Below are 23,666 nucleotides of genomic sequence, written 5' to 3'. Positions count from 1 at the left end.
TTTTTCTCCAAGCCTCTTTTCAAGGAATTGTCATACAATTCTCAACTTGGAAGAAAAGCAAAGACATATGTGAACAAAATCCTTGTTTCATACCTTACTACACTATACAGTATTTGTGTAATGCCACAGCTTATAGTCATTTGACAAAATTAAACTGAGCTACCCTGCAGTTGATGCCGCCAATTTCAAGCTTTTATTTGCTTATGGGTTCGGGATATTAGTCGTACCTCTGTGGCCAAGCAATGGCACAAGATTTCATGTGGAAAATGCTCCTAAAAGCACTGTTAGAGATGGTGATTTGTGCACATCCCCTTCTTTACCTATTGGTGTCATTTCCTTCCTCCCATACCTTGTCAGTCTTAAACACACAGTCCTGATCACCATTATTGACACCCATGGAGTTTAAGTACTAAATGTGGACTATCTCCTGAAGAAAAGGAATCAAGTGAAAAAAAATATTTCTGTAGAGAACTTTGAGTCCATAGAACAACATTTATGGACAGAAACAAAAATGGAGCTTTTTGGCAATGCATGCCAACAGTATGTTAACATGCGGTGCAATGAAGCCTTTAAGGAAAAGAACACCCTGCCAACAGTCAAGCATGGTGAAGGATCAATAATGGTGTGGGGCTGCTTTGCCACTGGTACTGGAGGCCTTTACTGTATCACAGGTACCATGAAATCAGAAAATTATCAAGACATTTTAGAGCAAAATGTCTTATCCTGTGTAAGAAAACTTGGTTTGAAGCAAAGATCATGGGTCCTCCAGCAAGACAAAAGCCCGGATAAATGCAGAGGGTTGCGTCAGGAAGGGCATCCGGCAAAGAATTCCATACCGGATCGGTCGTGGCCTGGGTTAACAACGTCCGCCCACTGTTAACCTGCAGGGCGCCGGTGGAAAGTCAGCCACTGTGGGTCGAAGACTAAGGTGAGGTGGAAAGCGGGTTCTTAGGCAGAAAGAGAAGAGGAAAGCACAGAGTCTAGAATTTAATGTGGGGACTTTGAATGTTGGGACTATGACAGGAAAATATCAGGAGTTGGTTGACATAATGATTAGGAGAATGGTTGATATATTGTGTGTCCAGGAGACCCGGTGGAAAGGGTTATTTTAAAAGAAGAGTTGGCTAAGAATGTTTGGAGGTGAAAAGAATATCAGATCGAGTGATGAGGCTGAAATTTGAAATTGAGGGTGTTATGTATAATGTGATTAGTGGCTATGCCCCACAGGTAGGATGTGACCTAGAAGTGAAGGAGAAATTCTGGAAGGAGCTAGATGAAGTAGTTCTGAGCATCCCAGACAGAGAGAGAGTCGTGATTGGTGCAGATTGTACTGGACATGTTGGTGAAGGAAACGGGGGTGATGAAGATGTAATGGGTAGACAGAATGGGAGCGGAGGTAGAAGCATGCAGGTTTTGTACAGATGGTGTAATCTGAAGGAGGTTACTGACTGTAAGGTATTGGTAGGGGAGAGAGTGGCTAGACACCATAGGATGGTGGCGTGTAAGATGACTGGTGGTGGGGAGGAAGATGAAGAAGACAAAGGCAGAGCAGAGAACTATGTGGTGGAAGCTGAGAAAGGAATAGTGTTGTGCGACTTCGTGAAGAGGTGAGACAGGCTCTCGATGGACAGGAGGAGGTTCCAGAAGACTGGACCACTACAGCCAAGGTGATTAAAGAGACAGGCAGGAGAGTACTTGGTGTATCTTCTGGCATGAAAAGGAGAAAAGGAGACTTGGTGGTGGAATCTCAAAGTACAGGAAATCCTACAAGGAAAGAGGTTGGCTACGAAGAAGTGGGACACTGAGAGGACCGAGGAGAAGAGAAAGGAATACATTGAGATGTGACGTAGGGCAAAGGCCAAACGAGGCATATGATGACATGTATGCCAGGTCGGACACTAAAGAAGGAGAAAGGGATCTATACAGGTTGGCCAGACAGAGGGATAGAGATGGGAAGGATGTGCAGCAGGTTAGGGTGATTAAGGATAGAGATGGAAATGTGTTTACTGGTACCAGTAGTGTGGTGGATAGATGTAAAGAATACTTTGAGGAGTTGATGAATGAGGAAAATGAGAGAGAAGGAAGAGTAGAAGAGGCAAGTGTGGTGGACCAGGAAGTAGCAATGATTAGTAAGGGCGAAGTTAGAAAGGCATTAAAGAGGATGGAAAATTGAAAGGCAGTTGGTCCTGATGACATTCCTGTGGAGGTATGGAAGCATCAAGGAGAGATGGCTGTGGAGTTTTTGACCAGCTTGTTCAACAGAATTATAGCGGGTGAGAAGATGCCTGAGGAATGGAGGCAAAGTGTGCTGGTGCCCATTTTTAAGAACAAGAGTGATGTGCAGAGCTGTGGGAACTATAGAGGAATAAAGTTGATGAGCTACACGATGAAGTTATGGGAAAGAATAGTGGCGGCTAGACTCAGGACAGAAGTGAGTATTTGTGAGCAACAGTATGGTTTTATGTTTCAGGGCAGCAGTCCTGCATGCGGAAGTCTGGAGTGACAGAGAAGTATGTTAGAATAATACAGAACATGTATGACGGCAGCAGAACAGTGGTGAGGTGTGATAGAGGAGTTTAAGGTGGAGGTGGGCCCCTTCTGTTTGCAGTGGTGATGCTTAGGCTGACAGATGAGGTTAGACTAAAATCCCCGTGGACCATGATGTTTGCAGATGACATTGTGATCTGCAGTGAAAACAGTGAGCAGGTGGAGGAACAATTAGAAAGATGGAGGCATGCACTGGAAAGGAGAGGAATGAAGATTAGCCAAAGTAAGAGAATATATGTGCATGAATGAGAGGGGTGGAGGGGGAAGAGTGAGGCTACGGGGAGAATAGATAGCGAGGTTGGAGGGCTTTAAATACTTGGGGTCAACAGTCCAGAGCAATGATAAGTGTGGTAAGGAAGTGAAGAAACTGGTCCATGCAGGTTGGCACAGGTGGAGGAAGGTGTCAGGTGTTTATACAACAGCGGTGAGGCCAGCCATGATGTACGGATTAGAAACAGTGGCACTGAAAAGATAACAGGAAGCAGAGCTGGAGGTGGCGGAAATGAAGATGTTGCGGTTCACTCTAGGAGTGACCAGATTGGATAAAATTAGAAATGAGCTCATCAGAGGGACAGCCAGATGTTTTGGAGACCTAGTTAGAGAGAGCAGACTTCGATGGTTTGGACGCGTCCAGGCGAGAGAGTGAGTATATTGGTAAAAGGATGATGAGGATGGAGCTGCCAGGAAAGAGAGCTAGAGGAAGACCAAAGAGAAGGTTGATGGATGTTGTGATGGAAGACATGAGGGCAGTTGGTGTTAGAGAGGAGGATGCAGGAGATAGGCTTACATGGAAAATGATGATACGATGTGGTGACCCCTAACGGGACAAGCCGAAAGGAAAAGAAGAAGTGAATATTGCTGCACATTGTTTTGTTTTTTTTGTTTTTTGTCTTTGTTAAATTACTTTCGACCTCCATTTAAACGATCCTGATATGTTTGATACAACGTTTGCATTTACATCTCAAGATATTATGCAGGCTTTGCAAAAAATGAAGGGCTGCCGATAATGGTCAGCAGGACTGTAAGGGTTCTGGTAAACACCCGAACAGCAGTCACCTGAACCTGTATGACGAGCATGAGGAAAAGCATGTCTGTGTGGCATGACTCAATGCTTTTTATCTGGCTGATCATCATTTCTCTCCCCCCCCAGTTTTCCACTCATCATGTCTTCCCATTGGCCACGCTTTGGGTTGAGCCTATTCCAGAGGACGACACTGGCCTGTGGGTGATTTATTTTGAAGTGTAGATTTAGGATCAAAGATGTTTTTGTTTCCCTGCAATTATACATTGCTTTGTTCCTGGAGGAGTTACGGGCTGAAACTGATCACACCAGAAGAGATGTTTACCCTGTTAGCAAGCTCTGCCATGGAGAAGGTAGATGAAATAAATAAGTAAAAGACTGTTGCTGTTGTGACTAATTAATGATGCAGATGAAGAGGTGGTGGAAGTCCTCATTTTTGGTGCTCATTTGGCAGGCTAAGTGGATCCGCTGCATTAACCAAGCGGTTGCTCAGGCCCTGAGCTTAGGTGAGGGACAAAAGATTGAACCTCCCATATGTCGGAGCGCCACCTACACGTTTTACAAGGATGGACGGCTGAAAGAGGCGACGTATGAGGGTCGCTGGCTCGCCGGAAAACCACACGGCAGGTGGGACGTGGACTTATTTTTCTGTTTAAATTTTAGCGAGGCTTTTCAAGATTGGTGATTGGCATTGTTGCTCTTTTCAGAGGTGTGATAAAGTGGCCTGATGGGAGGGTTTACACAGGGTCATTTAAGAATGCACAGGAGGATGGGTGAGTTTTCGCCATTAACATAAACCTAGATTATGTGTGATATGCTGTCCTCAACATATATTGTTTGTTTAGTTTTGGTGAATTTGTGGCTCCAAATAAGACCCTGAACAAGAACGATCACTATCAAGGTTTCTGGAAGGTCGGAAAAATGCATGGTGTGGGAACATACAGGTGGGCATCTTCTGCTTTAGTTTTCAATATACAAGAGCTCTGAAAAAAATCTCTGTTTCTTCAATTTGTAGCTCAATACCCAGAATATTTGAGATACCTCTCACTGCAGTGCTTTATTAGTGCAAGCTACAACACTAATAAACATACAGTATTGTTAAATTAATACTGCTGCAACACCGTCCATATGCATATCAAGTAAATTTTTCATATTTATTATAATACCCCAAGGAGAATTTAAATTTACACTCTGCTGTTCTAACATGTACTGTAAATCACACGAAAAACAATCAGATTGTCTCCAAGCACCAGTCATGTTTGGACATGCCTTATATTGTAGTGCATATGTGCCTCTTAAAATTTTTAAACATTTTAAAAATATTTTTCAAAATATATCACGTTTGGCACCAATTCTGTCTAATAATCTGTTTTTATTTTTTTATGTTTATCAGGGTGTGTGTTTTTTTTTCTTTCTTTTCTCCTGAAACAAAAAAAAATGCAATTGCACAGCAGCAGGTTGTCACTACTCATGACACAATGTGACATACGAGTGCCCCAACTCACGGGTTTTCGAATTATGAGCCGTCACTTGATCAAATATTTAGCTTTCTGCTGCAAGGCAAAATTTTAGATACATTGTGTGCTAAAGATTTGCCGCCACTCAACTGAAGTGAAAAAAAAGTTGCTGATGCACTTTCAGCCATCACAAACAAATATACAAATACAAAATGAAAATACTTGCAAGGAGAATGGAGCAGAAGCTAACACTAAACTAACCGTGTGACTGAAGCTCCTGTCATCGCGCACTAGCCCACACATCAACACACGAATGTTCTACAGTGCGTCTGAGTTTTTGCTAATCAGTCAATCAGTCAGTATCCTTTATTTAACCAGGTAAAAAAACTCATTGAGATTTAAAACCTCTTTTCCAGTAGTGACCTGGCCAAGACGGCAGCACAAAGTCAAAAGGGTTACAACAAACAAAAAAGACGCAGCTAAAATATGATCCACACATACTAACGCGAAACAAGAGTGGAATTACACAGTGCAATCACAAAATCCAATTGAAACTCTTTCTCTGTCTCTTATAATTCTTGAATCCATCGGAGTTGGCTTAAAGCACTTTATTTCTTTACATTCTCTTATTGTGTTTTATGTTTTTATTTGTAAATTTGACAATAATGTACTACATTTCTTTATTAAAAATATGTAACAATTTTAGTTTTTTGGGGCCTGGAGCAGATAGTCATTTTAATTAATTTCAAAGTAAGTTTTGCCATGGAACTAATTAAACTCTTAAGTCAAGGTACTACTGTATAGTATGCATATTTACTACAGCTTTTGTTATGCTCAGATATGCAAACACCGAGGTCTACGATGGATCCTACCAGGAAGGCCTGCGACATGGCCATGGGATGCTACGCAGCGGCAAGCTCAACACCTCCTCACCTAGCGTTTTCATCGGCCAGTGGGTACATGACAAGAAGACTGGCTATGGCGTCTTTGACGACATCACCAAGTATGTTGCACTGCTCTTAGGAGCGTCTCTGAGTATGTTGCACTGTCCTTAGGAGCGTCTCGGAGTTTCCTGTTTAGATTCATAGCAAGAGCTTTGTGTGTGTTCTCTCCATCAGAGGGGAGAAGTATATTGGCATGTGGCAAGACAACATGCGACAAGGCACCGGGGTTGTGGTTACGCAATTCGGCCTTTACTACGAAGGATCCTTCAAAGACAATAAGATGATGGTAGGAGAAAGATGAGAGGATGATAAATCATACGTTTCCCAATGAAATTGTATTTAATATGTCACATGTCCAATCAAACCAATATAGTAACATAAAATATACCACACACTCTAAATACGTACATTTTTTGAGGGGCGATGCGTGACACGTGGCCTGTGGTGCCAGGGGCCGGTTGGAGTGGCGAAGGAGTAATTAGAAAGTATTCACATTTTAGAGGCTGAAATCAGAGGCTTTGGACTTTTTAAAATTATATTTGTAATGGTTCAAATCCTTTGCACTGCCTTTTCCATGTTTTTGTTTTGGTGTTCAGATTTGCAATTGCTACATACTTTGCAGTCATTGTGTTTTACCTCAACCAGAGCTTGACAGTTTGAATATTTACCATTAAAACCAGAAGTTAACATTCACCATATATAAAGTTTAAAAAAAAACACGGGCTTTTTTTTTTCTCACTGTCTGTCGTGAAATGAGACCAACTTTTTTGTTGTTGGTATATTAGAATAACCAAAATTGTTTGCATTTGCTAAATGCTATAATAATGACAGAAGGATTTTTTTGACAATTTTTCTGAACTTTCCTCAAAGTCAAAAGTTGACATACATTTCAGTATTTGGAAACATTGCCTTTAAACTGTATGACATGGGTCAAACCTTATCCTTCCACAAGCTTCTCACAACAGTTGGCAGAAATTTTGGCCCATTTCTCCTGACAGAACTGCGGCAATTGAGCCAAGTTTGTAGGCCACCTTGCTTGCACATGCCTTTTCAGAGGTGCCCATACATTTTCTGTGGCTTTGCGATGTCCACTCCAAAGCATTGACTTTGTTATCCTTTCACTTTCTAACCAGTTTGGCAGAATGCTTCGGGTCATTGTCGATTTATAAGTCCCATCTGCGCCCAAGCTTTAACTTACTGGCTGATGTCTTGAGATGTTTTTTTATGGATATCCATATAATGTTCTTTCTTAATTATAGTATCTATATTGTGATGTGCACCAGTCCATCCTTTAGCAAAACAACCCCCAAAAGATAATGCTGCCACCCCCATATTTCAAAGTTGGGATGGTGTTCTCAAGCTTGTAATTTTCCCTCTCTTTTTCTTCCAACATAATGATACTCATTATGACCAAACAGTTAAATTTTTGTTTTCTCAGACCACAGGACGTCTCCAAAAATTAAAGGGGAAGTACTTTGCCAAACCAACTTTTTCCATTATTTGGAATGTAGTCTTGTCTATATGGTGCCACAGTAAATATGTGAAATATGAATGAAAATCATCCACTCCTAAATTCCAGACATTTTTCTGCCGAGAGGCCTGAAATCAGGTCATTTGAATTTCTCGAGCTTATCTATGTCACTAGTGAAGATCTCTGCCTTCCCTTTCTGCTCCCGAGCCAGAGCTGTCAACATAACAAACACATGTGCTCTCACAACTGGGTCTTCTACACGGAGGCAACCAATCAGAGGAAAGGGGGCAGTCTTAGCTAAATATGGACAAAGCAAATACAAAACTGGGTCAAACAGACGTAGCTGTCAGAGGGGCCTTTTCTGGACACTCGTATGACAAAACCAAGGCATTTTTAAAAATTATATTGACACTTTTATACTAAGTTAGAGAGTCACTCCATGGAGGTATGAATAGCCAAAATACAGGATGATCATTTGCTCATAAAAGTTGGCATGATCCTGAACAATCCCCCCCTTCTTCTGAATTGATGGCTATGTCCCTGCCCACGCACACCCACTTGCACATTCACAAGTGTTCATTCATTCAATTTTTTTATTTTTTATGTCTCACTGTTACCTGATTTCCTACAATAAAAAAAAAATGTTAACCAGTGATAACAAAAATGTGAGATTCGGAATAAGGTGAGGGATTTTGTCTTTCAGGGCACTGGAATCCTTCTGTCCGAGGATGATACAACATATGAGGGGGAGTTCTCTGATGACTGGACCCTTAACGGGAAGGTGACTAATAAGCATCCATCCATCCATTTTCTATAGTGCTTATCCTCTCAAGGGTTGCGGGTGAGCTGGAGCTTATCCCAGCTGACTTTGGCCGAGAGGTGGGGTACACAGGTTACAGTTCCCTTTCTTAAAGTCCTTCTCCAAAGCCACACCTCCAGTGCATCTGCTTTTAGCATGTCATGTTTAATCCATGTTTTTTGGGGTTCCTGTTTACTGTTGCCAATTTCTTCCTCTGCAGCTTGCGCTATACTCACTTACAGGTTATCCCACCCTTTCCCAACCTAATTCAACTTGCTGTCTTCTTTACTTTTCAATATTTTGTTCGTCCTTTCTTCAAATTTCTGTCAGTTTCTTCTTTTACTATTTACATTTTCACTTTTTCCTGGTAGTTTTTTTAATCTGTTAAAGAGGTAGTTTTCATGCATAACAATTAAATTACTGTTTTAGTTAACATCACCTGCTGTGTAAATTTCTGCATTTTTATTGCATTTCTGTTTTGCTGTTTGACAAGGATATAATCAATTTGATATGGTCCAGTATCGCCAGGGTTTTTCCATGTTTACCGCCTTCTCTTGTGTTGTTTGAACCAAATGTTTGTTATTACAAGGTTATGGTGCGTACAGAATTTTAATCTTTCACCCCAGTTCATTCCTGTTTTCAAGGCCGTATTCTCCAACTTGTTTTTGATCCCTGCCTTCTACGACAAGACTATTCCAATCTCCCATCAAAATCACGTAGCATTTTCCTAACATTGCCGCCTCCTTAATACTGTAATTTAGCATGTAGCATCTAGTCTTGGATTATGGCTGTGCCCTTTTCTCTTCCTTTCAAACATATTTTCTTATTCTGTCTGAGACAGACATCAAGCACACTGTTCCTATTTCTCGAGCCATACTCACTACACCTACTGTTACTTTTTCTCAAGCATACCATAATAGATCATTTGGTGGATGTTACTTGTGATGTCTCTTGTTCCTTTCCATTTTACTTAATATAATCCCAGGACAATCATAATGTTCACAAATGTGACCTTAGGGAGTGCTGACGATGGCCAATGGCGACTACCTGGAGGGGTCCTTCCATGGTGAATGGGGTGCTGGTCCCAAAGTAACTGGCTCCTACTTAAAGCCTCACCTTTTTGAAACAGACAAGGAGAAGACTCGTCCTGTGTAAGTTCTCCTTAAATTACTTGAACTTGCCAAGTGTGTAACATAAATAAAACTAAATTGACTATTGCTGTCGTTAGTATGGCTCTTGTTTTGACCATTGTTTTCTCATCCCTCTCCCAGTCGCTGACTTGACTTAATTTATGCGTTTGTGTGTTTTTAACGGGTCAGGAAGCTAGGCCGTCTGTGTGTGAGCGCTGAGGAGAAGTGGCAGGCAGTATTTGACGAGTGTTGGAGCCAACTAGGCTGTGAGGCACCCGGCCATGGAAACAACTGCAAGGCATGGGACAATATTGCAGTGGCCCTCACAACTAACCGACGACACATTCAGGACAGGTGCGTGGTCACTTTCTGTTTTGATGAGGCTCCGATGCTTTAGATTTGTCACATTGTCACATTTTAACGCTCACAATGTTTGTTTTTCTCTCAGTCCAGAACTGCTGTCTCGAAGTCACAGCAGAACTCTGGAGAGTTTAGAGGTGATCCCTCACCATATAGGCCCCATTACTATGGAGCGATATCATGCTATCCATCTTTACCTCATCAAGGTCAGGCCCCTTTGACACTACAGTCACGTGCAGTGAAATCCCCAAGCACTAACGAACAGTGTATAAACTGTTTATGTACAGTGGTATGAAAAAGTGTTTTCCCCTTTCTGATTTCTTATTTGTTTTGCATGTTTTTCACCGTTAAATGTTTCCCCTTATCATTTATTACTCAAAGACAGCACAAGTAAACACAAAATGTAGTTTTAAAGTGTTTTTTATTATTAAGGGTGGAAAAAAAACTACAAACCAGCATGGCCCTGTGTAAAAAAATTGATTGCCCCCTAAACCTAATAACTGGTTGGACCACCCTTAGCAGCAACAACTGCAATCAAGTGTTTGCTATAACAGCGCTGTGGAGGAAATTTGTCTCACTCAACTTTACAGAATTTTTGTAATTCAGCCACATTAGAGGGTTTTCGAGCATGAACTGCCTTTTTAAGGTCATGCCACAGGAATTTGACTAGGCCACTCCAAAGTCTTCATTTTCTTTTTCTTCAGTCATTCAGAGGTGGACTTGCTAGTGTGTTTTGGCTCATTGTCCTGCTGCAGAACCCAAGTTTGTTTCAGCTTGAGGTCACAAACAGATGGCTGGACATTCTCCTTCAGGATTATTTTGGTAGACAGCAGCATTCATGGTTCCATTTATCACAGCAAGTCTTCCTGGTCCTGAAGCAGCAAAACAGCCCCAAACCATCACATCACCACCATGTTTTATTATTGGTATGATGTTTTTTTTCTGAAATGCTGTGCTACATTTACACCAGATGTAACGAGACATACACCTTACAAAAAGCTCAACTTTCATCTTGTCAGTCCATATAATATTCTCCCAAAAGTCAATCATTCAGATGTTTTTTTTGCAAAAGTAAGATGAGCCTCTGTTCTTTTTGATCAGCAGTGCTTTTCGCCTTGGAACTCTGCCATGCAGGCCATTTTGCCCAGTCTCTTATGGGGGAGTCATGAACACTTGACCTTATCTGAGGCAAATTAGGCCTGCAGTTCTTTGGATGTTGTTGTGGGGTCTTTTGTGACCACTGGGATGAGTCGTCACTGCGCTCTTGGGGTAATTTTGGTCGGCTGGCCACTCCTGGTAAGGTTCACCACTGTTCTATGTTTTTGCCATTTGTGGATAATGGCTCTCACTGTGGTTCGCTGGAGTCCCAAAGCTTTATACATGGCTTTATAACCTTTTCCACACTGATAGATCTCAATTACTTTCTTTCTCATTTTTCCAGAATTTCTTTAGATCTCGGCATTATTTCTAACTATGAGGATCTTTTGGTGTACTTCACTTTGTCAGGCAGGCCCAATTTAAGTGATTTCTGGATTGAGAACAGGGGTGGCATTATCAGGCCTGGGTGTGGCTAGAGAAATAGGACCATAATTATGTTATCTTTTAATGGGGGCGACTCACTTTTTCACACAGGGCCATGTAGGTTTTTCTCCCTTAATAGAAACATTCATTTCAAAACTGCATTGTGTGTTTACTTGTGTTGTCTTTGATGAATATTTAAATTTGTGAGATGATGGGAAACATTTAAGAGTGACAAACATGCAAAAAAAGTAAGAAATCAGGAAGGGGGCAAGCACTTTTTCCCACCACTGCATGCCTAACATTGCACATTGGTCATATTTGAAAAATGAGTGCAAATTAAGAGGTACAGGTTAAAGGTCCCATATTTTGGCTATTTTGACCTCCATAGAGTGACTTTCGAACATGGACTTAGTTTAAAAGTGTCAATTTAATAAAAAAAAATAAAAAAAACTTGTTTTTGTCATAATAGTGTCCAGAAAAGACCCCTCTGACAGCTACTTCTGTTTGACCCAGTTTTGTATCTGCTGTCCATATTTCCCTTTCCTCTGATTGGTTGCCTCTGTGTAGAAGACCCAACCCTCACGACTTGTGAGAGCACACGTTTGTTATGCTTGACTGGCCTTTACGGAGTCCTGACTTCAACCCAAAAGAGATTAATTAGAGCAGAGACTGAGAGCCAGGCCTTCCCGTACAACATCAGTGTGCCACCTCACAAATGCGCTCCTGGAAGAATGCTCAAAAAGAAGGCAAAGCTCTTTGCTAGTGACGTAGATAAGCTCGAGAAATTATAATGACCTAATTTCAGGCCTCTCGGCAGAAAAACGTCTGTATCTCAGGAATGCGTGGTCAATTTTATTTCATATTTCACATGTTTACTGAGGCACCATAGAGCCAATATAACATCCCAAATATTATAAAAAGTTGGTTCGGTAAAATATGGGACCTTTAAGGTTGAGTGTCTTATTGTTTTTACGTTCTACTGTGAACAGTGCCTGAACTCATTTTTACACTTAACCTTTAAAAATTTTAAAGGTTAACCTTTAATATTTAAAGGTTTTTTTTCTACTGCCCCCACGACCCGACCTCGGATAAGCGGTAGAAGATGGATGGATGGACACACCATGCAAAAATCTCAAATCTTAAAAAATTTTTTCCACTAAATTCTTCCAATGAAATAAATCAGTCTACCGGTATGTACAATCCAAATTCCAATGAAGTTGGGACGTTGTGTTAAAAATTAATAAAAGTCGAATACAATGATTTTCAAATCATGTTCAACCTATGTTTCATTGAATACACTACACAGACAAGATATTTAATGTTCAAACTGATAAACTTTGTTTTTAGCAAATAATCATTAACTTAGAATGTTATGGCTGCATCTCGTTCCAAAAAAGCTGGGACAGATGGCAAAAAAGACTGAGAAAGTTGAGGAATGCTCATCAAACACCTGTTTGGAACCTCCCACAGGTGAACAAGCTAATTGGGAACAGGTGGGTGCCATGATTGGTTATAGAAGGAGCTTCCCTGAATTGCTCAGTCATTCACAAGCAAAGATGGGGCGAGGTTCACCTCTTTGTGAACAACTGTGTGAGAAAATAGTCGAACAGTTTAAGGACAATGTACCTCAACGTACAATTTCAAGGAATTTAGGGATTTCATCATCTACGGTCCATAATATCATCAATAGGTTCAGAGAATCTGGAGAAATGCCTGCAATGTAAGTGGCAAGGCCGAAAACCAACATTGAATGCCCGTGACCATCGATCCCTGAGGCGGCACTGGATCAAAAACCGAAATCAATGTGTGAAGGATATCACCACATGGGCTCAGGAACACTTCAGAAAACCAATGTCAGTAAATACAGTTTGGCGCTACATCCGTAAGTGCAACTTGAAACTCTACTATGCAAAGCAAAAGCCATTTATCAACAACACCCAGAAACTCCGCCGGCTTCTCTGGGCCTGAGCTCACCTAAGATGGACTGATGCAAAGTGGAAAAGTGTTCTGTGGTCCGACGAGTCCACATTTCAAATTGTTTTTGGAAATTGTGGACGTCGTGTCCTCCGGGCCAAAAAGGAAAATAACCATCCGGACTGTTATGGATGTAGAGTTCAAAAGCCAGCATCTGTGATGGTATGGGGCTGTGTTAGTGCCAAAGGCATGGGTAACTTACACATCTGTGAAGGCACCATTAATGCTGAAAGGTACATAGAGGTTTTGGAGAAACATATGCTCTCAATGGAAAATCCAGTCCGCAGTCCGAAACCGAAACAAGACCAAAACCTTCAAAATATGACCGGCCTTTAGTTTTGCAACACTACTGATAACACTGGGTTACAAAAAAAAAATGTTGTCTGTTTTTTTTTTTTTTCCAACTGATTGAGGACAGTTTTGCATTGCTGAATCTGAAAATGACATCAGTTTCTCTTGTTCAGGATGTTTTTTATGCCAAGTTGTTAAGTTTATTCATCAAATTTTACAAACGTTGCTTACTGTAAATTTAATAGTAGACATTGATAAAAGTAAGTACCTGTCAATTGAATGTTATGTCATCATTGTTCAAAATTCAGGGCATGAATCTCCATTTATTTGAACCTCAAAAGCGAAAATACCTGTACATGTAGACAAAAACATGTGACCATAGTTCATAAAGTTGACCTGATTCAGCAAAACCAATTTGATATTTGGATTCAGCAGATAAAAATTGTCCCAAGTCAGGCTAAAAAAAAATCTTAATTTTTTTCAAACCAGCATAAAACATTTATTGTCATCTTCTCAGGCATGTGACACACCGCTGCACCCACTAGGCCGTCTTGTGGAAGCCTTGGTGGCGGTCTACAGGATGACATATGTTGGCGTCGGAGCCAACCGCCGGCTCCTGCCGCAGGCTGTCAGCGAGTTGAAATCTTATCTTAACCGCATCTTCCGGATCGTAAGGTACTGTATTACCCTGAAGTGGACTTGAGTCAGTTTTATTTATATAGCGCCAATTCAAGATTTTATATCATGATCAGGGGGGGGGGGTATTCCAGCAAGCAGTTTATGTGAAAACTCAGAGGAGGTTAACCCTGAGATGGGGGAAGCCTTATCAATCCATTTCAAAGAGCTGGGGAAGAGGAGTTCCGACTCGGTCACCGCGGTAACAGAGTCCGTAAACAGCTATGCTCAATCCTGACTTTCTACGCGTCTTCTCCCATCTGAAGCAAACACGGTTTGTCTGTTTCTCTGTGATCCGATCGGAATTGAAGCACAACTATAGATCTAAAATATGCTGGTATTCCCAGACTAATTTCAGACCAAAAACTATTGCTTTTCATACTCAGTCAACACGATGGGTTTGCGCTGAAGTTGGTACAAAATTTGTGCAATGATGTGTCCGCTAATAAGAAAAGTAACTGTCACAGTTAAAGGGCTGTTAACTGTAATGGTGTAAGAAAAATAATTCCAGAGGATTGCAAGTGATTGATTGAGAAAAAAATTATCTAAATATAATATATTTTATGGCGGCACGGTGACCGACTGGTTAGCACATCTGCCTCACAGTTCCGAGGACCGGGGTTAAAATTCCTGCCCCGCCTGTGTGGGTTTTCTCGGAGTACTTCGGTTTCCTCCCACATTCCAAAAACATGCAAGGTAGGTTGATTGAAGACTCTAAATTGCCCGTAGGTGTGAATGTGAGTGCAAATGGTTGTTTGTTTATATGTGCCCTGCGATTGGCTGGTGACCATTTCAGGGTATACCCCACCTCAAGCCTGAAGATAGCTGTGTTAGGCTCCAGCGCGACCGCGACCCTAGTGAGGATAAGCGGTACAGAAAATGGATGGATGGATAATAATTTATGATTTATTCAATCATGAGAGACATGCTGGGGCTCAAACTGGGACCAGTCTAACTCAGGGGTGGGCAAAGTACAGTGGGGTCTCCGTTGTTTAATCTGACCACTGGAGCATTTGTCAAGAGTCACAATTGTTTTTTGCATTAAGCCAGTTTTCCTAAAAATTGGGATTAAATGTACTTTATGTATTTTGTCATCATTTCTCTTATTATTGATTGAATATTAATACGATTAAATACATATACAGTATATTTAACAATGTTTTGTTTATTTTTGAGAAATAATTGCTTGTTAGTTATGAATAATTACATTTTAAAATGAAAATAAATTGTAAAACTAAACCATTTTACATTTTTATTCATCATTATTTACTTTTTAGTCATTTATCAAATTAAATAATTGGTCAACTGATTTATTGACAATAAATTAACATTACTAAAATAATTTTACATATACATTTGAACTTTTAGGATTTCAACAATTGCTTCATTAACATTGAAATATAAATAATAAAACTGTAAATGGGAATCAATTATTTTATTGGTTAGGATTTGTTCATGTTTATTCTTTTTTTTTTTTTTTTATTCATTTATCTAATTAAATCATTGCTTAATTGATTTATTTTCAATAAAATAAATTAAGATTACTAAAATAATTTTACATATCGATTGGAAATTTTAGAATTTCAGTAATTGCTTCATTATTATTAAAATAATTATAAATGATAGAATTTAAAATGGGAATGGATAATGTTGTTTAAAGATTGTTCGTTTATTAATTTTTAATTTTGTTTGTATTATCGAAATAATTGGTTAATTGATTTATAGTAAATAAAACTATTTTTAAAGAACACAATATTGTTTTATTGTTAGAGTAAATATTTGTTTGATTCACATTAGCTTTCTTTTGACCTCATCTACAAATGACCTGGCCCACCTGTCCATTTTAAAAATACAATGCAGCCCTTTGAGCACAAAAAGTTTGCACCCCTCATGCAGTCTAATTGGATGTAATTTTGTTTATATTAATTTATCTAAATAATTGGTTAATTGATTTATAGTAAATAAAATAAAACTATTTTTAACTAACACTATTTTATTGTTCGGGAAAATATTTTTTTATTCATATTAGCGCTTCTTTTGACCTCATCTACAAATGACCTGGCCCATCTGCCCTTTTTAAAAATACAATGTAGCGCTTTGGGCACAAAAGGTTTGGACCCCTCATGCAGTCTGATTGGATGTAATTTTGGCTTCCAAATGTGACGTGAATGGGACATTTTAGGCATATTCCATCACCGCTTCTGCACAAAATGTCTTTCTGTTAGCTGAGTATGAATCAACTGTTAACTTATTTTTTTAAGTAACTGTATATTCATATAGACGGTTACATTTGATTCTACAAATTAATGACACAAATACGTAAATAAAAAGGTGTTGACTATTAAATGATTCATACTTTATCATTATTATTATTATATTATTGTCAGTTAGTATGAATACATTTTTGTGAGGACCAATCATGGCCCAGTGAAATATTGTATGCCTGAATGCTGCATCCTGTCTGCATCCAATCCTGCCTGAATGATGTTTTATATTTCATTAATCTGCTTCCAAGTACGCTTTAAGACGTTGGCTTGCACATAGGATAAATGAAAATCACATTATTAAAAATACTCTATATTGCCCAAAGTATTTGCTCACCTGCCTTTACTCACATACAGTATGATTTTAAGTGATATCCCATTCTAAGTCTATGTTTTAGTATGATGTTTGTCTACCCTTTGCAGCTATAACAGCTTCAATTGTTGTGGGAAGGTTTTCCACAAGGTTTAGGAGTGTGTTTATGAGAGTTTTTGAGTCCAAATCCTTCCAGAATTTGTGACGTCACACACTGATGTTTGACGAGAAGGCCTGGCTCTCAATCGCTGCTTTACTTCATCTCAAAGGTGTTCTATTGGGTTGAGGTCAGAACTCCATGAAGGCCAGTTAAGTTCATCCATACCAAATTCTCTCATCCATGTCCTTATGGACCTTGATTTGTGCACTGATGCACAGACATGTTGGAACAGGACGGGGTAAGCCCCAAACTGTTTGACTGTCCAAAATCCCTTGGTATACTGAAGCATTCAGAGTCCCTTTCACTGGAGCTCATGGGCTAATATTTTGGACATTTACAACTTTGTGGGAACAGTTTGGAGATGGCCCCTTCCTGTTCCAACATGACTGTGTATCAGTGCACAAATCAAGGTTCATAAAGACAAGGATGAGAGAGTTTGATGTGGATGAACTTGACTGGCCTGTACAATCCTGACCTCAACCCTATAGAACACTTTTGGATGAATTAGAGAGGAGACTGAGAGCCAGGCCTTCTTGTCCAACATCAGTCTCTAACCACACAAAAGCACTTGAGGAATAATGGTCATAATTTCCCATAAACACACTCCTAAACCTTGTGGAAAACCTTCCCAGAAGAATTGAAGCTGTTATAACTGCAGAGGGTGGACTGATGTCATATTAAACCGTACTGATTAAGAATGGGATGTCACTTAAGTTCATATCTGAGTCAAGGCAGGTGAGCAAATACCTTTGACAATGTAGTGCATATTCCCATATGCTGCAATTTAAAGTGTGGTTAGATGTTAAGACAATGGATTGAATAGTAATGCACTAAAACTTCCACATTCCCTCAGGCATCAATTGCTTCTCTTTCCTTCACTGCTCCAGCAGTGTTACTCGTTTATTTTGTTTTTGTTTTTTGTTTTTTTACACAAAAAAAAATAATGTACACAGATTACATTTTCATATCACTAAACACCCGCATTAGCACCTCCATTTCCAAGGGGCCAGTAGTAAGTAACTTGACATGTTTCTATCGGTATCCATGGTGAATCGACATATCGGGGCTCCATTGATTATGTCTTTTGGTTGTGGTAGTCCATGAGCTCAGATCAAGGTGAGTACTTAGACTTCATTGAACTAATTCAGATCAGCTGTTCTGGACCTGAATGACCCCAGTTTTTGAGTTCAGAGAAAGTAAAGTCGGAACTCAGGTTTAGATTAAGAGCATCTTGAACCTGCTTGCTGGAGTACCCCCCAGGTCAAGTACCACACTCATCATACGATAAATAAAACCAGCTGAACCCCACGAGCAAGCACTTCGTAATGGATGCAAGTAAAACCCCCTCTTAGGAAGAAACCTTGAACAGAACCCAGGCTCTGTGGGTAAACTGCCTGTCTCTGCTAGATGGGCTGAGATGGAGAGAGTAGATAAATAGGATAGATAGAGAAAAGAGGATTGAGGGGCTGCGTGACCATGGAAGAACAAGAGAGCAATAGGTTTGACAAAATCCATATCAACAACAGTAAAAGTCCCATGATGACAGTAACGACGACGATAATGGTTGCTCCCAACGTCACTGTCGCCAACGCCAGAACAGAACTAGAATTTGTTTTGAAATATTATTTTGTGTGGTTTTATTTTCTTTCTTGGTTTGCATGTGAACTCTGTGCAGGTTTCTGTTCCCAGACTTGCCAGAAGATGGCGGTATAATTCGCGAGCCAGCCGACCTTCAGGAGGAGTCAGGCGTGAAATTTGAAAGCTCGCCTGAGCATGAGACCTCGAAACAGAACATAACCCTGAATATGGAGCGGTCCCACCTCAGCCACGTGGTGAGCGGCTTGGCTCTGCTGCTTCCTGTCCTCTTGCCCCGCCTCTATCCGCCGCTCTTCACACTCTACGCTCTCGATAAGGAGCGAGAGGATGATGTCTACTGGGAGTGTGTCCTCCGCCTCAACAAGCAACCCGACCTGGCCCTGCTCGCCTTTCTGGGTGTCCAGCAGTACGTCTCACAATGTAACTGGATAACTACAGAAGTTATTTATTTGCGCTTTTAAATCTTTTTTTCATTTTCTTTCAGGAAGTTTTGGCCTGTTTCAGTCTCTATGCCAGCAGCAGCGGAAAACCTGCAGGTTGTTTGTTTTTGGTTCTTCGATAACATTTCCAGAAATGTAATAACTAGTGTTTGTCTGGGCATGTGTCTGATCCAGGTTCTGTCCAGCACCAAAGATACTTGCTTTGCCTCTGCAGTAGACACACTCCAGCAAATCAGGTTTGTCTTGTTTAGCACTCACTGCTGCAGTCGTGCCTTTACTTACGAGTTTAATTTGTTCTGTAACCACGCTTGTAACTCAATTTACTCGTATACCAAATAATTTCCCCCATTGAAATTAATTCAAATGCCACGAATGCGTTCCAGCCCCCTTGAAAAAAAAAAAGCACTTTTTTTTTTTTTTTTTTTTTTTTTAAGCATCCCTGTTGAAATTAAGGCGTAAATAATACGTTAACGCAAATTTGCTTAAACGCAATAATTTTTTTTAATGCTCGATTAATGCACAACCCTCATAGGCATTGTACTGTGTGTGTGTGTGTGTGTGTGTGTGTGTGTGTGTGTGTGTGTGTGTGTGCGCGCGCGTGTGTCTGTGCGCTGTGCCTGGCCTCTTAGGGGCAGTGTGGTGCAGACATGCACACAACACACCTAAGTACAGTGGAACCTCGATAAAACAGACCCCGGTATAACGGATATCGGATAAAACAGACAGTCGAGGCTGAACAATGTGTCCAAAAATAGTTTCCATTTTTCACTTAAAATGCCGTTGACAAAGTCTGTTAGTTCCAGAATTGGCCGCTGTTGTTTCCTGGCGCTGTGGCGCAATGCAGGCAGAGAATGGAGCTGACATATTTCCGGGTCACAAATACACTGGTGCAAAAAAGTATTTAGTCGGCCACCAATTGTGCAAGTTCTCCCACTTAAAAAGATGAGAGAGGCCTGTAATTTTCATCACAGGTATACCTGACCTATGAGAGACAAAATGAGGGAAAAAAATCCAGAAAATCACATTGTCTGATATTTAAAGAATTTATTAGCAAATTATGATGGAAAATAAGTATTTGGTCAATAACAAAAGTTAATCTCAATACTTTGTTATATGCCCTTTGTTGGCAATGACAGAGGACAAATGTTTTCTGTAAGTCTTCGCAAGGTTTTCACACACTGTTGCTGGTATTTTGGCCCATTCCTCCATGCAGATCTCCTCTAGAGGAGTGATGTTTTGGGGCTGTCGCTGGGCAACACAGACTTTCACCTCGCTCCAAAGATTTTGTATGGGTTTGAGATCTGGAGACTGGCTAGGCCACTCCAGGACCTTGAAATGGTTCTTACAAAGCCACTCCTTCATTGCCTGGGCGGTGTGTTTGGGATCATTGTCATGCTGACAGACCCAACCACGTTTCATCTTCAATGCCCTTGCTGATGGAAGGAAGTTTTCACTCAAAATCTAACAATACATGGCCACATTCATTCTTTCCTTTACACGGATCAGTCGTCCTGGTCCCTTTGCAGAAAAACAGCCCCAACGCATGATGTTTCCACCCCATGCTTTACAGTAGGTATGGTGTTATTTGGATGGCAACTCAGCATTCTTTCTCCTGCAAACACGACAAGTTGAGTTTTTACCAAAAGGTTCTATTTTGGTTTCATCTGACCATATGACATTCTCCCAATCCTCTTCTGGATCATCCAAATGCTCTCTAGCAAACTTCAGACGGGCCTGGACATGTACTGGCTTAAGCAGGGGAACACGTCTGGCACTGCAGGATTTGAGTCCCTGGTGGTGTAGTGTGTTACTGATGTTAGACTTTACTTTGGTTCCAGCTCTTTGCAGGTCATTCACTAGGTCCCCCCCGTGTGGTTCTGGGATTTCTTCTCACCGTTCTTGTGATCATTTTGTCCCCACGGGGTGAGATCTTGCGTGTAGCCCCAGATCGAGGGAGATTATCAGTGATCTTGTTTGTCTTCCATTTTCTAATAATTGCTCCCACAGTTGATTTCTTCACACCAAGCTGCTTACCTATTGCAGATTCAGTCTTCCCAGCCTGGTGCAGGTCTACAATTATTTTTCTGGTGTCCATTGGCAGCTCTTTGGTCTTGGCCATAGTGGAGTTCGGAGTGTGACTGTTTGAGGTTGTGGACAGCTGTCTTTTATACTGATAACGAGTTCAAACAGGTGCCATTAATACAGGTAAGTAGTGGAGAACAGGGGAGCCTTTTAAAGAAGAAGTTACAGGTCTGTGAGAGCCAGAAATCTTGCTTGTTTGTAGGTGACCAAATACTTATTTTCCACCATAATTTGCCATTAAATACATTAAAAAATCAGAAAATGGATGGATGACTCTATCCCTAGACTTCAATGCTAATTTCTGTTAGCCCGTCAGTGGGATTTTACATTGTGTCAGGATTAAGATGCCGATTTATGTAGTGTTGTATTTAAATGTACACAATGTATATAATTATTTTTGTTGTTTACTTTTGCAATAACGGTACAGTAGAGTGCAGTAACAGTTTTACAGTACGTGCCTATCTTCTATCTTATATTTCCATAAGGTAAGCATATTTTTTTCACTCATATATTGATAGGAATATTAAAAACTTGAAAAATATTATTTTATTGTACATTTAGAACAGGTGGAATATGCGTGCTATGCGATTAAATGCCAGTTAACTATGGAAATCATGTGATCAATCGCGATTAAGAAATTTTAGCGACAGCCCTAGTTTTTCTATTAAGCAAAATTGCACCATATTGCAAAATGGAAATATAAAACCATAGGAAAGAGAATGTAAAGAAATAAACTTGTTTTAATACACGTAATTAAGCTAAATGTCACACAGAGTAGTATTTATGTTTTGGCATGTGGCTTTAAAGGTCGTGGCCTCTGATTCCAGCTCAGGTTGGCCACGAGGTAGCTGAAGCCCGCTCCTAAATCAGATCAAAACAAAGCAAAAAAAACTAACAAGCGAAGGATCATAACTCGAAAAACATTAGTTGGGGCACTCATTAGTCAAGGTACCACCGCTACTTCGTTTTCCAACATTCAACCAACAGGGAGTCCTCGGTTTCCAGCAGTCGCAACATATGACATTTTGAGGTTGCAAATGGTGCGCAATGAACTAGTGTGCGGGTGGTGTTAGAATTCATCGTCACATCGCACAAAGAGACGTGCTCGGTTACCACTGAGCCTACTGTTTTTTTATGTTGTTGTTCTATATTTATGGTCTAGAAGTGTTTTTCAAACAAAGGTTTTACTGTATGACTTTGCTACTGCATTAGTGTAGGTTAGCGATATGCGATAGACTAGAATCGGGTTACATTGCTGCCGTAGGAAAGGAACGCCATTGTAAACCGAGGACCCCCTGTATTCCTGCTTTTTATTCACCTTTGTGCTGTTTACTTTGTCCATTGTTTTCAGCACAACATTCACCCCATCAGACAAGTTGCACGTGATCCAGCTGACTTTCGAGGAGATCACAAAGGAAGTGCAGTCACTTCTGAAGCAGGTCTTCCTGTGGTCCATGGATGACCTATTTCCTGTTTTCCTCTATGTGGTGCTGCGTGCTCGGTTAGCTGCAAATTTGTATTCATTATAATTAATTAATTAATTGTAAGACAGACATACATCTAAATATTTTCGATTTCCTAAAACACAAGAATCAGGAACCTTGGGTCAGAGGTCAACTTGATCGAAGACCTGATGGATCCTTGCATCCAGCACGGAGAGCACGGAATCATGTTCACCACGCTAAAGGTAACCATGACACACCATAATACAGTGGTACCTTGACTTGCGAGTTGAATTAATTCCGTGCAGATGCTCTTAATTTATTCGTATGTCAAATCAACTTTGCCCATTTAAATTAATGTCGAACTCTATTCCACCCCCACAAAAAAATTCCACAAAAACCTTTCTAAATCAGAAAAAAATCTATTTTTTGTATTCTTAATTGATACTTTTTTCTCCCAGTTCACTTCCTCTCGGAAGTTACTTTCTTATGACCCATGGTTCGTAAAAGACATTTGGCAAAATACCTAAACCAAAAGTTACCTGTACTTTCAGAACCGCGGTGACCGAATGTTGTGATTTTTGCTGCCGCCGTCTCATGGTAGAAGCTGACGCGCAAGTCAGATTTCTCTCACAGGACGTAGCATTAGTATCTCAAAAAACTCAAATTGGGCCTCTCATAAGTCATGGTACCACTGTACACTAATTGACACTCTCTGAAAATCTTTCCAACCCACTGAGATGTTCCCTGTCCTCCCGCAGGCCTGTTACTACCAGATCCAGCATGAGAGGATCACTTAATGCAGCAGCTTCTTTTCTCTTTTACTGATGCGTGTGCTGTGGCTCCTCCTCCGCCATCAGCCTATCACAGGAACTCAGCTGAGGTCACTCAGCATTCCATTTGCTGCTTATAGGAGACCACCTTCCCCCCTTTGTGACAGTCAGCAGCTGTGATAGTGTTACCACCACAAATGAACCACTTCAAACTGTCCATATGTGAATCCATGACGTCTCTTCAGTTTTTTGTGTGGGATATGGAGGTGGGCAGCATTGTTACCTGGGACGACAATTGAGAGTGTGCAATTAGTAATTCTAAGTATAGTAATTCTGCTTTTGTTTGTATTATTATGTCAGAAGACATTTTTATTCCTACAGGCTCTCTGTGGACATTATTTGCACC

The 23,666-nt window shown here is 40.5% G+C and overlaps 1 protein-coding gene across 5 annotated transcripts in view; it reads left to right on the top strand.

Moving 5' to 3' along the window:
• als2b (alsin Rho guanine nucleotide exchange factor ALS2 b) overlaps positions 1–23,333 on the top strand; it is a 41,355-nt gene extending 18,022 nt beyond the window's left edge. For 3 of the 5 annotated variants that reach the window (XM_061677207.1, XM_061677187.1, XM_061677168.1), the window contains 18 exons: positions 3,698–3,768; positions 3,852–3,921; positions 4,023–4,195; positions 4,276–4,341; positions 4,414–4,512; positions 5,864–6,028; positions 6,144–6,255; positions 8,144–8,221; positions 9,257–9,390; positions 9,559–9,723; positions 9,818–9,935; positions 14,033–14,190; positions 18,603–18,929; positions 19,008–19,059; positions 19,138–19,199; positions 22,397–22,546; positions 22,636–22,732; positions 23,249–23,333. In XM_061677207.1, coding sequence (XP_061533191.1) covers positions 3,698–3,768; positions 3,852–3,921; positions 4,023–4,195; positions 4,276–4,341; positions 4,414–4,512; positions 5,864–6,028; positions 6,144–6,255; positions 8,144–8,221; positions 9,257–9,390; positions 9,559–9,723; positions 9,818–9,935; positions 14,033–14,190; positions 18,603–18,929; positions 19,008–19,059; positions 19,138–19,199; positions 22,397–22,546; positions 22,636–22,732; positions 23,249–23,287 — 2,136 coding nt within the window. In that variant the 3' untranslated portion in view covers positions 23,288–23,333. The remainder of the gene's footprint in view (positions 1–3,697; positions 3,769–3,851; positions 3,922–4,022; positions 4,196–4,275; positions 4,342–4,413; positions 4,513–5,863; positions 6,029–6,143; positions 6,256–8,143; positions 8,222–9,256; positions 9,391–9,558; positions 9,724–9,817; positions 9,936–14,032; positions 14,191–18,602; positions 18,930–19,007; positions 19,060–19,137; positions 19,200–22,396; positions 22,547–22,635; positions 22,733–23,248) is intronic. The other 2 variants (XM_061677198.1, XM_061677178.1) reach the window with 1 other exon arrangement.
• Positions 23,334–23,666: the final 333 nt, after the last annotated feature.

The sequence above is a fragment of the Phycodurus eques genome, chromosome 1 (genome assembly GCF_024500275.1).
Source record: "Phycodurus eques isolate BA_2022a chromosome 1, UOR_Pequ_1.1, whole genome shotgun sequence".
NCBI classification, from domain to species: Eukaryota; Metazoa; Chordata; class Actinopteri; order Syngnathiformes; family Syngnathidae; genus Phycodurus; species Phycodurus eques.
The sequence above is the reverse complement of the archived record's forward strand: the minus strand, read 5'-3'. Positions and strand labels throughout refer to the sequence as shown.